This window comes from Leptopilina heterotoma, unplaced genomic scaffold (assembly GCF_015476425.1).
Source record: "Leptopilina heterotoma isolate Lh14 unplaced genomic scaffold, ASM1547642v1 Lhet_38, whole genome shotgun sequence".
NCBI lineage: Eukaryota > Metazoa > Arthropoda > Insecta > Hymenoptera > Figitidae > Leptopilina > Leptopilina heterotoma.
This window is the reverse complement of record NW_025111054.1, coordinates 969,510-984,817: the sequence shown is the minus strand read 5'-3', so window position 1 is coordinate 984,817 and position 15,308 is coordinate 969,510. Positions and strand designations below refer to the sequence as shown.

At 19.8% G+C, this 15,308-nt stretch overlaps 1 protein-coding gene across 9 annotated transcripts in view; it reads right to left on the bottom strand.

The window, feature by feature from the left end:
• LOC122505934 (AT-rich interactive domain-containing protein 2-like) overlaps positions 1-15,308 on the bottom strand; it is a 131,726-nt gene that overhangs the window by 35,197 nt on the left and 81,221 nt on the right. For 7 of the 9 annotated variants that reach the window (XM_043617826.1, XM_043617827.1, XM_043617824.1 and 4 more), the window contains exons 8-9: positions 11,295-11,514; positions 7,391-7,796 (exon numbers count right to left, since the gene is read on the bottom strand). In XM_043617826.1, the coding sequence (XP_043473761.1) occupies positions 7,391-7,796; positions 11,295-11,514 (626 nt within the window). The remainder of the gene's footprint in view (positions 1-7,390; positions 7,797-11,294; positions 11,515-15,308) is intronic. The other 2 variants (XM_043617831.1, XM_043617832.1) reach the window with 1 other exon arrangement.

The following is a 15,308-nucleotide window of genomic DNA, read 5'->3' as shown; positions in this document are numbered from 1 at the left end:
AATTAAAATTTTGCGATGAATTTTATTATTCATAAAAATAATTAAATTCCTAAAAAAAATTTTATTATTTATGAAAATAATTGAATTCCTGAGAAAAATTTTAACATTTATAAAAATAATTTAATTCTTGGGAAGAATTTTATTAGCATTTTACAAATTATTGAATTCCAGTGAAAATTTTTATTATTTGTAAAAGTAATTGAATTCTTGCGAAGAATTTTATAAAAAATTTTATAAATAATTGTAATACAGTGGAAAATTTTATTATTTTCTAGAATTTTCAATTGAAATTCTTCTTAAAATTAATTATTTTTAATAATTTTTGAAACAGTTCATTGACAATTTTCAAATCCATTTGTTAACAATATTCAATTTTACGAATTTTCAATTATTCTAATACAAAAGTAAATTATTTATTGAATAATTGAATGTTTCTTAAAATTGAATTCTCATAAAGAATTTTATTAAGAAAATGTTTTAAACAATTGAATTCTTTTGACGAATTTTAATAAAATTTTTAAGAATATCTAATTACATTTTTCGATGAATTCGATTGAAATTGTTTTAAAAATAATTGAAATTTCGCAATTAGTTTGACTATTTTAAAAAATAATTGAATTCCCAGAAAGAATTTTATTATTTACAAAAATGGTTGAATCTCTGCAGAAATTATATTATTTATGAAAATAATTGAATTATTGCGAAGAAATTTATAAAAAAATTTGTAAATAATTGAATTCCTGTGAAATTTTTATTATTTTTTGGAAATAATTAATTGTTTGCGTAGAATTTTATTTAAATTTTTTTAAATAATTGAATTCTTTAGAAAATTTTATTATAATACTAGATATTGAAAATCATTAAATTGAGGAAAATTTTTGAAAATAATTGAAATTTTGCTAAGAATTTGATTAAATATTCTAAAAATAATTGAATTTTCCATAGAATTTTATTAAAATTTCTAAAAATAATTGATTTTTCGTAAAGAATTTTAATACTTTCGAAAATAATTGAATTCGTTAGATGAATATTGATAATTATGAAAATAATTGAATTTTGCAAAGAATTTTATTAAAAGTCCAATTGAATTTCTGAGAAGAATTTTGTTATTTTACGAAGATAATTGAATTCTTTCGAAAAATTTTCTTTTGGAAAATTTTATTCAAATTACGGACTTGAAGCAAATTCTCGAATTTCTTTTCTGTTCTATTTAAGTATTACCATAATTTTAATTTAAGGTGATTCATCAAAGAGAATGTAAATCTCTAATAAAATAATGAATTAACATTTAAATAATTAAATTATTACTAAAAATATGTTCTAGAACAAATTAAGTATTAATTTTTAAGGAAAATATTTAAAACCTACAAAATTTATATGTTTCTATACATTTTGCAAATATGATCCAAATTATATGATAATAATTATGTCAAATAAAAATTTAAAAAACAAATAAATTTCGTAGGTTTAAAATTTTTTTCATTGAAAATTTATAGTTGTTCTTCTAGAAAATACCATTAATAAAAAAAAACTTTTAATTTTCTAAATGTCAATTGAATATTTTCTTCGAAGGTCGGCATTCCTTTGGATGAACACGTCCTTAAAGCGAGTGAAAGAAAAATCCTTCGCAATATAATTACAATAATAACATATAATTATATTAATAATTATATCAAATGAAAATGTAAGCAGAAGGAACTTTTAGGAATATTAGAATTCTGATAAACATTCACTAGTGAGTAGTGAATTTGATTGTCAATCGCGTGAAATAGTGTAAAATAGAATTCGGGAAAAATTTTTACGCCGTATTTAATGACAATAATAAAAAATTTTGAAGCTATTGATTCGTTATAACAAATAATTTTTTTATAAAATGTTAAGTTCCTTCTTTATAAAAATTCCAAAAATAATTACATTCCTAGTGTAATTTATTTTTCATGAATTTTAGATAATATTCATATTTTTTGTTTTCAAATCAAAAATTAATTTTCCGTAGAAAAGAACAAAGATTTTAAAAAATTATAAAATAGATTTTAAAAAAATCAATAACTTCAAATAGTAAGCAGTAAAGCATTTGATTCTTATTTTGTTAGTGGAACTGTCATAACGACTTATTATTACACAATGTGTTAAAAATTATTTGCCATCTAAGCAAAAAATGAACTTTAAGCGAAAAATGTTTCTGCTAAACCAAACAGAAAAATTCCTCCAAAAAAAGACAAATTTTAAAATTAACAAATTAATGAATAAATAAATTTTTATATTAAAATATTATAAAAATTATTTTATATAATAAATTATAAACAAATATTTTATAATAAATTATATATAAATATTTTATAATAAATTATATATAAATCTTATATAAAAAATTATATAATTTATTAAAAACATTTTATAAATTATATAAAAATCTTATACAAAAAATTATATAATTTATTATAAGCATTTTATAAATTTTATATATAAATGAGTTAAATAAATTAATAAAAGTAAGAAAGCAATTTTTTAAGCAAAAGCATACAAAAACTGATAGAGGAAAAAACTATAATCATTTCACATCAATTAAAAAAGTGATCAACTTGCAATTATCTGCTTAAAAGAAATTTAAAAATAATCCCAAGTTTTTTTTGAGTTCCCAAATAATTTGCAACGATAAAAAAAACTACAGTGTAGCTTAAGCTTGAAGATCGTTAATAGCAAAAAGCATTTTTAGAAACAAAATAAGAATTTGTACAATAGAAGAAATATACACAAACAAAAATCACTTCAGCAATGAAAGTATTCATAAAGAAAAATTTCAACAAACATTTAATTATTAATTAATAATTATTAATTATAATTATTCATTATAAATATTTACTAATCTCGAATTAAATTAAATATTTCTCGTCCCGTATATTTCTTAAATAAATAAGTAAATAAATATTAAGATTATTAAAAATTAATAAACTATTAAAAATTATGAAATTAAAAATAAATTATTAAACAATAAATAATTGAATAAGTTATTGAAACTATTAGAAAATAATGAAAATATTAAAGATTATCAAACTATTAAAAACTGTAAAATTCTTGAAAATTAAAAAAATTATTAAAAAATTTCAATATTTTTGAACTATTTACTTTATTTGATTTTTCTTCGCTTGCTAAAGTGATTTAAATTGTTTTTCCTCAAGTAAAGAAAGGGGTAAAAAAATGAAGATTTTCGAAAAATGACATGTAAGCAATAGAAAAGTGAAAATCATCGAAATTTCTTTCAGGAAATTCAGACAAAATTCACTTCTAATCCGAAAGTCTCGAATCCATCAATGGTCATTCTTTTTCTTTTTTTTCTCTATGTTTTTTTTTGTCATGTACACCAAGAGCACCAAAAAAAGCCGCAATCGTGAAAATGTTCATCGAAATTGAAAATAATTTATCGACAGTTACTATCTCAATTCGTTAAATCAAAATTCACTTGAAATGAAAATTAAATTATTTTCCATTTTGCTAATAAACTACTTTTGATAAACAGTTAATAGAAAATTTTAATTTAAATATTAAACCTTAAAATTTCTCATTTTTATTTAACAAACATTCATTTTTATGCAAATATCGAGCGGAATTTTAATTTTTTCAGTATTCGACTACTTTAGATATTTTATTTTTTTTAAACAAACTGTTAAATTTAAAAGAATAAGAAATAGAAACAATTGTAAGCAAAAATTATTCTGAATTTTTAATTCTATTTGAAAATGAATTTTACTTTTAAATTTAACTTTTACTTTAAATTTACTCCAATTTATCAAAAAATTTATATCCTTGATAGAAAAAATAAAAATTTCTAAACAATGTAAATTTCAATGGTTTATAATTTCACAGCCCTTTTCTCATCAAATTCTCGATCCCTTTTGTTATAAATCATTTTATATTCGAAAATGATAATTTTCAAATTGTTTTCAAAATTTTGAAAATATTGATTAGAGTAGAAAAAGAACGTTTAATGAAAAATTCGTGACTAAAAATATAATGAGAAATTTTATCGATGATTTTTAAACATGAAACACACGATTGAAAATTGTCCAAATGCGATTTTTCAATTTTCATTCGAAAGAAATGGATGTAAATAAATTAATTCTCGCATTTAATTTTATTACAATTTGTGAAAATAATTGAATTGATTCAAATAATGTTATTAAAATTATATTTAAAATACTTGAATTTATCTAAAGAATTAAAATTCTTTAGATTAAATTTTTTTTAAATAATTTTATTTTTTTGAAAAATTTCATTAGAATTGTATTAAAAATAATTGAATTCTAGCGAAGAATTTTATTATTCATGAAAATAATAATTGAATTCTCCCATATTTTTTTCAAATTTAATAAAAATTAAATTCAAAATAATTATTAGAATGTTTTGAAGAAGATTATTAAATTTTTTGAAAATAATATATAATAATAATTACTTTGCTAATTATTTAATAAATGGATTTTTTAAATTTTGAATCTGAAATTATTCAAATTTTGTTAGTTACTTATAAAAATTGCAAACACTAAGTACTTTTATAAAATTTAATATTTTTTTGAATTTCCAAGTAAAATTATTCGCTAAATAATTTATAAATAATAATTTTTCAATAATTCTTTAAGAATTAATTTATTTAAAACTATTTAATGAAATTGAATTATTTTCTAGAAAATATAATTTTTCGAAATATATTTCATGAAAAATATTATTTTATTTCAAAACAATTTTTAAAAGTAATAAAATTAATTTCTTTCAAATATAAAATTCATTTCAATAAAATTTGACAAAACTCTTAATTATTTCAATTTTTGAAATTATTTTTCAAAAGTCCAATTTCTTTTAGAATTTCTACATGAAATTATTCAAAACTTTAATCATTTTTGTTAAGCAAATATATAAAAACATTTTGTTATTTATTTTAATTAAAATTTCAAAGTAAAATCTTTTGAAATTCAATTATTTCTAAAAATTACAACTGCAATTTTTCCAAAAGTAAATTATTTTTTAGAATTTTCAATCTGAATTTAAAACTTTTAAAATTTAATCATTTCCTAAAAATTATAGTTATAAAGCTTCTAATATTCAATTATTATTTTTCAAAATTTTAACTAAAATTCTTTTTTAAATCAATTCTTATTAGAAACTTTTTTGTAAAATTTAATTGTTTTCCAGATTTTTAGTTCTTCAATAAATTCAAAGAATTAGAATTAAAATAATATAACAATAAAAGAATTCAATAATATTTAATAATACTTTTTTAATGTGAAAAAACAAAAATTCTTTTAAATATAAAATTTGAGAAAATTCCCTATTTTTTCTATTTTTAAAAATTATTGTCGACAATTCAACTATTTTCAAAAAATGTTAATTATCAATTTTTTAAAAACCTCCTTTTTTCAGAATTTCTAAATTAAATTTTTCAAATTTCATATTAATTTTTGTTTAATACGTAAATATTGGAATTTTTATTGTTATTTATTTGACCACCAGGAATTATAATTTAAAAATATTTTCAATGTAAAATCATTTGAAATTTAAATAAAATTAGAATTGCAATTCTTTCAATTCTTCAAATGTTTTCAAAAATTTTACCTGAAATTCTTTTTCAAATCAATTCATAACAAAAAGTTGTAGGAAAATTCAATTATTTAAATACAAAAATAAGTGATAAAATAATTGATTATTTCTAAAAAAAATTGCAACTGTAACTTTATTTCAGAGATTTTTTTAATTTGAGACAGAAAATTCATCATTTTGTGAACAAAATGAAAAAAAGTTATTGAAAAAATTCTAGAGGAATTAATTTCACTAAAAGACTATTAACTCTATTTACAAATTAATTGTCAAACTTTTGACATGACAATTTCAGCTGTAAAACAACTTGCAGGCTTCGCACTCGATTGTATTTTAAATAATTAAAAATCTGTGGAAATTTGATTATTTATGAAAATAATTGAATTTTTTGCAAAGAATTTTATTAAAATTTCTTTTAAAATAATTCAATTCTTTTGTGAAATTTTGTTAAAATATTGAAAATAATTGAATTTCAGCGAAGAATTTCATTATTTGGGAAAATAATTGAATTTTTCCCCAAAAAAAGTTCTTAAAATTTTGTAAAATAATTGAATCATTTCAAAAAATTTTATTAAAAATTTTCCAGAATAATTTATTTATTTCAATTATTAACGGACTTAAAATAATGTAAATTCTAAAATTTTAACTGAAACTCATTTTTAAATAAATTTTCGTTAAAAAGTTGTACGAATATTTTATTTAAATACAAAAATAAAGAATTCATCGAATAATTCATTATTTCTTAAAATAGAATTTCTATACAGTATTTTATCAAAATTTAAAAAAATAATTGAAAAAATTTTTTAAGAATAATTGCATTTTTTGAGTGAATTTATTTCAATTTTTCAAAAAATTGTATGAAAATTATATTTTAAATAATTGAAAATCTGTGAAAATATTAGTATTTATGGATATAATTGAAGTTTTTGTAAATTGTGTTAAAATGTTTTTAAAATAATGTAATACTTTTGTAAAATTTTATCAAAATAGTAGATAATGAAAATAATTTAATTTTAGCGAAGAATTTCGTTATTTGGAAAAATAATTGAATTCTTGCCAAAAAAATGTTTCTTAAAATTTTTGAAAAAAATTAAATTGTTTTAAAGAATTTTATATTAAAATTGTTTAAAATGTTTCTAAGAATTCTATGAAAATTTTTGAGAATAATTTCTTTATTTCAATTATTAGCGGATTTAAACTAATGTTTGTGAAAAAAAAAGAAAAAAGTAGCTTCTAGTGTCAGAAGTCTGAAGAATCAAAATAGTAGCAAATTGTAAAAAAAGTAATAAATAGTAGGTTTTGGAAGATGAGTGCAAAGCCTGCAAATTTGGAATCAAAAAGCCCCAACTTTACGTGAGGTCTTTTCCCCAATTTCCCTGATGAGTGACAACTCTGTATAAATTACAGAAATTTCTAAATAGCAAAATCGCTAAAATTTTCTCAAATCAAGACTCGATTAAATACAAATATTTTGGACAATTATCACACATCCATTTCTTTTCCCCAAGAAATTTCCACCTGAATAGCATTTTATTAAAATTGCGACTTTTTTTTGGCACTGGATGTAATATCATGCATTAGATGAATGGCTGCAAAGTAAACGAGTAAAAGAAATGAAAGATATAGTAAAAGACAGAGAGATGTCGAGAAAAAAAAAAAGTGGTAAAAAAAATGTAGAAAATGTTTTTTAAAAAAATGCAAAAAATTGCAAAAAAAAAATGGAATATAAAATGTAATAGAAAAAAAAGGAAAATAAAATGCTAGAGCCGATTGAATGACTTTGAGAGTGAGGATTCGGACCCACCTGACTTTTCGAGTCAATCTTGGTGACCGGATTCTGGGCTTGATTCGGAGTGGGAGGCTTTGGTGGTGCAGAGAGTTGGGCCTTAAGGATCGGGGATGCCGGGGCGGGACTCTTTTGAATTCCGGAATTATCAAGGGCAGTGCTATCGGGAACGGGATTTATAGCCGTGATTGAACGTTGTTGTACGGGAAGCACCTTAGCGGGAGTTATATTGCTGCCAATTGTCATTGGTGTTGAGAGTGTGGCAATCGGCATTGAAGTTTGCGTTGTGTTTGTTCCAACAACCATTTGACATGAACTCGACACTGGAACTGGCAGGGATCGCACGCGAATTCCATCGTAACACTGCACTCCACTTGAGTCGCCTTTCATCGCATTTGGACCCACTGATGCACCAAACACCAACCTAATCAAACAAATTATTAAATTTAGATTTCATGTCAATTACGGTCGATCGTAATCGACCGAATGTTTTTACAAAAAAAATGTCAAGTATGAAGTTGTCAATTCTCACTTTTTTTTATATTTGAAACTGTTATTAATAAGAAACCTAAAGTTTAAGTAAAGTTTAAGTTTCAAGATATTTTTACACACAAAAACTGATCCAAAAAAATTAATTCTGAAAAAAGATAAGATGCGAGAAAAGGAAAAAAATCTAAAAAAGTCATATGTTGTTAAAATGTTAAAAATAATTGTTAAAAATTTTAATGTTATTATTTTTTGTACGTATTTGAATTTTTGCAAATTTGTATTTGAAAATATTGAAAATAATTGAATTTTAAGAAAATTAGAATGCAAAAAGTTCTAAGAATTATTTTTTTCAAAAATATTTTAATATAATTTTTTTGTAGCTAATTTTCATTAATTACCATTTTTAAATTTACACTTGAAGATTTTTCATTAAAATTTTTGAGAAATCAATTATTTTCAAAATTTACAATTAAAATTCTTTTAATGCTTATTTTCAAAAATTTTTATCAAACACTTTGAAAAAAACCAAATATTTTCAATTTAATTTTACAAAATTTCAATTATTGAAACTCTTTTTTTTTTATTGTAAATTTTAAAAATTCATTTAGTATTTATAAAAAATAGTTGAATTGTTTCGAAAAATTTATGAAAATTTTAGGAAATAATTGAATTTTATGGAAATATTTGTAAATATTTGAATTCTTCCGAGAAATTCAATTCAAAATGTTTTGAAAATAATTGAATTCCTGCAAAGAATTTTACTATATTTATAAAAATAATTGAATTCTTGCGGAGAATTTTACCATTTATAAAAATAATTGAATTGTTTCAAAGGATTTATTAAGATTTTAGAAAATAATTGAATTTATTCGAAATATATTAAAAATATTTTTAAAAATTAAATTCTTCTGAGGAATTCAATTTCAATTATTTTCAAAATTTGCAATTAAAATTCTTCAAACGTTGATTTTCAAAAAGTTTTATAAAACACTTTAAAAAAAATTCTTTTTACAATAATAAGTCGAAAAAAGTCGAAAATGTTATAATATCTGAGGCCTGAGTTTACGAGTGTTACATTTAAATAGAAAAAAGTCTTTGGAAATCTGTGTGATAAACTTTAAAAATTAAAATTTTATATTTTTACAATTCAGTTTAATTAAACTCTATTTTCAATATAATTATTATTATTATTATTAACCATCACATACAATTTTAAAAAAATTTCTCGAAACAAATCAATTATTTTAAAAAATATTTATTAAATTCGATTATTTTCAAGAGTTTTTAATAAAAATTCAATTATTTTCAACAATTCTAATAAAAAATTCTTCGAAGCAATTTACTTCTTTTTATAAATTGTAAAATTCTTGATAATAATTCAATTATTTTCATAAATAATAAAATGTTTCGGAAAAATGCAATTATTTTCAATACAATTTTAATAAAATTTATAGGAAAAAGTTCAATTAAATTCAAGACAATTTTAATAAAATTTCTCTAACAGGTTCAATTATTTTTAAAAATTGTAATAAAATTTTTCTCAACAATTCAAATGTTCTCAAAAGTTTTTAATAAAATTCTTTGTAAATCTCAATTATTTTCAAAATTTTCAATTAAAATTACTTTAAAAAAATCAGATTTTTTTACGAAATTTAAGGAAATTCTAAAAAAAATGTAATTATTTACAAAAATTCTAATAAAATTCTTTAAAAGATTTTAATTTTCTATGAATAATTTTAATATAATTTAATAGGAAAATCGTTCATAAAAGTTTATGTAGACACAGATTTTCAATATTGTGCTCAGAAATAAAATAAAAATTTCTTTGTTTTATTGAAAAGTTAAAGGTTCTACAGATATACCCTTAAAACGAGTAATATTTTTTTTTTTTTTGAAAACTATAAAAATTCTTTAAGAAACAGATTTTTAAAAACTTGTTCTCATTTAATTTAAAAAATTTTTATTTTCATTTTCAAATTTTTAAATTTAAAAAATTAATTTTTTTAACTGTTAAATTCAGTTTTTCAATTTTTGAATTCGCAATTTTGTATAATTTTGAACTATTAACTTTTGAATAGTATTTTAATTTATTTATTTATATCAAAAGATTAACGGGAAGTGCATTTCAGAAATTTTGAATTTTTTTTTAAATTTCTTTGATTTAGAAATTCAATTTTGTAATTTTTCAACTTTTTAATAATTGCTGAACAGTATTTTCAATTTTATACTTTTTAATGAAATTTTGTAATTTATAAACCCAATTTATTAATTTATGAATTTCATTATTAAATTCTTTTGAAATTTCAAGGAATTTTTAAATTTCAAATTTTAGTTTTTAACTTTTAAATTCAGCTTTTCAATTTTTTTAAATTCAATTATGTAATTTTTTAGTTTTTTTTAACTCAATTTACTTATTTTTGAATAGTCATTTTAATTTTTAAGTTATTATAAAATATCCTTAATCTCTGAATTTAATAATTAATTTAATTTCAAATTTGGAATTTTATGGAATTTTTAGATTACAAATGTTAACTTTTAACTTTTAAATATACAGCTTTTCAATTCTTTATTATAATTTTGTAATTTTTGACTTTATTAATTTTTCTATAGTATATTCATTTTTTCATTTATTGATTTATTTTTAAGATTAACGGACAATGACCTTTCGTAAATTAAAAATTTCATTTTTTTTAATTTTCAAATTCAAAAATTAATTTTTAGCTTTTAAATCCAATCAAAAGATGTTTAAATTTAATTTTATAATTTTTGAAATCAATTAACTGTTTTTTGCATTAAATTTTTTAAACTCGATTTATTAATAATTTTTGAATTCAATTTAGTTTTTAAATTTAAATTCTGCTTTTCAATTTTTGAATTCAATTTTGTAACACTTTTGATTTTTAATAATTATTTAATAGCATTTTTATCTCTCGATTTTAAAAATGAACGGGAAATTTTCTTTCGTAATTTTCAATTTTAAATTGAATTTAGTAATTAAAAACTTCTTAATATTTATTTTTAACTTTTAAGTTCAGTTTTTTATTTTTGTAATTTATCAACTTTATTAATTTTTAAATAACTAGTAATTTTAATTTTGAATTTCATTTTGGAATTTTTAAATTTCAAAATGTAATATAAGAAAACTTTTAAATTCATTTTTTTAATTTTTGATGCAAAAATTTCCAATGTTTGAATAAAATAAAATTGTTTAGAAATAAATTATAAAAACTTACTTTTTTCACCAAAAAATCTGTTTTTCTTTAAATTAAACAAAACTGATTAATGCAAAAATATGAAAAAGTGAATTAATTTTTTTTTCCTTCACAAAAGTAATTGTACGTTTAAAAAATAAAATAAAAATCAATATGTTTTGATCAAACAGCTAACAGAAAATGAATATTTTGTAAAAATGAATGTTTGTCTTATACAATACCTAACACATCGTGGAAAATGTAAGGGAGCAATGACACCTCTTCTACCAGATTTTGTGCAGAAGCCAAGATATTTTTTATAGAGTTCCTCCTGTTCAATGCGTACGCCTGGAGCAAGTTCAAAGGTCGTTCTTAACCATAAAAGAGCAAATTGTTCGTTTTCTTGTATTATTTGTTGATGCGTATTTTGTGGTTGAACTGGACTCGCAGTTTCAATAGCTTCTAAAACAAAGCACATTTTTCTACAATTAGTAAATTGGAATAGTTTCTAAAAATTTCAACTACTACTCTTTTAAAACTCAATTATTTTCAAAATTTGCAATTAAAATTATTCAAAAATTAATTAATTATTATTGAAATAAATAAATTATTCTCGAAAATTTTAATAAAATTCTTTGAAACAATTCAATTATTTTTCAAAATTTTAAGAACATTTTTTTTTCAAGAATTTAATTATTTTTCCAAATAACGAAATTCTTTGCTGAAATTAAATTATTTCCAATATCTACAATTTTAATAAAATTTCACAAAAGAATTGAATTATTTAAAAAAAATTTTAATAAAATTCTTTGCAAAAATTCCAATTATTTTCATAAATAATATTTTCACAAATTTTTAATTATTTAAAATACAATTTTCATCAAATTTGTTGAAAATTTAAAATAAATTCCTCAAAGAATGTAATTAGATACTTTTTTAAATTTTGATAAAGTACTTTATAAACATTCAATTTTAAGAAATAATCAATTATTCAATCAATTATTTTCTTTTGTATTTAAATAATTTAATTCTCCTAGAATTTTTTAACAAGAACTAAAATAAAAATGAATTTAAGAAAAAATTGAATATTAGAAGCGTTATAATATGAATTTTTAGAAATAATTAAATTTCGTAAGATTTTAAAATGGTTTGTCTTTGAAATAGGATTTGATTTTTGTAAAACTGTAATAATATTTAAATCTTTAACATAAAAAATTAATTATTTATTATTTTCCAAAAGTCGGAAATACTGAATCAAATTTTTGTGAATCGATTTTATCTAGTTTTTTTTAATCGTCAAATTTAATTTCCCAATAGCTACTTTTTACTACTTTTTTCAGTCCTAAAGCTACTTTTTCCTACTATTTTAAAAGTAATTTTCGAGTGCGAAGCCTGCTGTCGATTAAAGATCTTTCATGAAAATTTTGATGATTTTTAGACACTTGAGTAACTTCTGCTAATTTTTTCCACATCAAACAGTACACGGAGAAAAATATAAAATTAACTTTTACTACTTTCAAACAGTAAAACCTAAACTGTCAGAAAATTCTGCTCATTTCTGGTAACTTCGACTACTTTCGGAGTAAATTTTGCTACGTTCGAAGTAAATTTTACTAATTTTTTTACAAACATGTTCTTCGAACGTAGTAAAATTTACTTTGAACGTAGCAAAATTTACATCGAAAGTAGTAAAAGTTACCAGAAATGAGGAAAAGTTTCCGAAAGTTTAGCTTTTACTATCAAAGTAAGTAAAAGTTATTATATATTTTTCTCTGTGTGAAAAAAGTTTAGGTTTTAAATTTTTTACTGATAGTCTATTTCATTATGAAAATTTTGAGCCCATGTGGACTTCGATCGGATTAAAAATTAATATTCTACACCAGATTCAGTGAACGAAACTACTTTTTCCTTTTTAGTATCCCTTCAACATTTGCAGCAAAAATGAAAACTGTAAATTAATTTAAGCTCTAAAGTTAAAATCACTAATTAAGGGTTTCTGGAGTCGTTCACGAAATATAGTCCAGAATTGTCATTTTTAATCCAATCGAGGTCCATAATGGCTCAAAATTCTGGTTATGAAATAGACTATCAATAAAAAATTTAAAACCTAAACATTTTTGACTGTTTGATGTAGAAAAAATTACTCTTCAGAAGAAATTTGATCTTTAATCGATTGTAACTTTCTCAATTTCTGTTGAATTTTATTTCATGACCAAAAATAGATCGAAAGATAATTTAATTACCTTTCGAATTGCACCTTAGTCATTATATTTTGACTATCTAATTTTTCTATAGGTAAATTTATGTGACATCAAAGATTGCTGCTAAAGCCTGGCTTCACAGTGCCCCTAAAAAGTAGTTTAGGGGAAATAGGGGACTGAAAATTAAAAAATAGGGGACTTTTAGGGAACCATAAGAATTGGTAAAATAAAGATAATTAAATATAATTTATTTATACAGGGTTGCCACAAAAATTTAACTTTATTTTTCCCTGACTTCCAAACACAACTTTCACTTTTTCCCTGACCCTGAAGAATATTCTCATTCACTCTCAAAATTATTAGATACTCAAAAAAATGTTCTATTAAATTTATTTACAAATTTCTTCAAAAGTAAAATTATTCGAAAACGTCAATAGTTTTATTTAAAATAAATATTTAATCATATTTTTCATTGGAATTAAGATGTTCAAAAATTTCAAATTCAAATCTTTTCAAAATGAACAACTCATAAGAATATTATTATAAAACATAAAGAAAATGATCCATTTCCTTTTGTTTTATAATAATTAAAGATGACCGACTGACAAAATCATTAGTTTATTATTATAAGAATATTGTTAATGTAATTTCTGCAAAATTATTTGTATCATTTCAATTCAATTAACATTTTCTAGAATTTTTAACTAAAATTCTACTTTAAATCAATAACCTCAATTATTATTCAATTAAACTTTTTCAAAAAAATTAATTCTTCAGAATTTTTAGTTAAAAGTACGAAAAACAATAATTTAATTCTACGAGAAATCAATTATTTAAATACAAAAATAAATAATATTGAATGTTTCTTAAAGTTTAATTTTTACGAAGAATTGTAACAACTTTTGAAAATATTTAATTTTTTTAAGGAATTTAATTAAAATTTTAATGAAATTTATTATATTAAAGAATTTTATAACAATTTTTGAAAATAATTGAAAACTTTTTGAAGAATTTTATTAAATTTTTTAAAAGTAATTGAATTCCTGAGAAGAATTTAAATAATAATTTTTGAAAACAATTGAATTCATGAGAAGAATTTTATTAAAATTTTTGAAAATAATTGACTTCTTGAGAAGAAGTTTAAACAAAATTTTTTGCCAATAATTTAATTTTTAAGAAGAATTTCCCTATCTATTTATAAAGATAATTGAATTCTTGACGAGAATTTTTAAAAAAATTTGAAAATAATTTAATTTCTGCAAAGTATTTTATTACTTTTCAAAAGAATTTAATTCTTCTGATAAATATTGATAATTAACAAAATAATTGAATTTTGGAAAAGAATTTTATTAAAATTCCTTAGAATAATTTATTTTATGGGAAGAATTAATGCGATTTTGTTGTTTATCAAGCTAATTGAATTCTTTTGCAAAATTATTTAAAAATTTTTGAAAATAATTGATTTTCTGCGACGAATTAAATGATATTTATGAAAATATTTGAATTATTGCAACGAATTTCATTGTTTTATTGAATAATTGAATGTTTCTTAAAATTGAATTCTTTCCTCAAGTTTTAATAACATTTTTAATAACAATTGCATTTTTCAAGGAATTTGTTTAAAATTGTATTAAAAATATTTGAAATTCTGCGATGAAAATAATTAAATTCGTAAATGAAATTTGATTAATTATGAAAATAATATTGAATCTTTTCGTAGAATTGTATCAACAAGTTTTTTCTATAATTAAATCTGTTGATAAATTTTATGAAAATAGTAAATATTTAAAAACATTGAATTGCGAAAACAATTTAAAAATAATTGAAATGTTGCAAAGAATTTTATTTAAATTTTTGAAAATAATTGAATCTTTGGCGAAAAATTTTGCTATTTATAAAAATAATTGAATTCTTGACGAGATATTCATTAAAATTTATAAAAATAATTGAATTCGTGCAAAGTATTTTATTCAGTTTTGTTTAAATAATTGAAATTTCGCCAAGAATTTAATTAAAATTTTTAACAATAATTGAATTCTTGAGGAGAATTTTGAT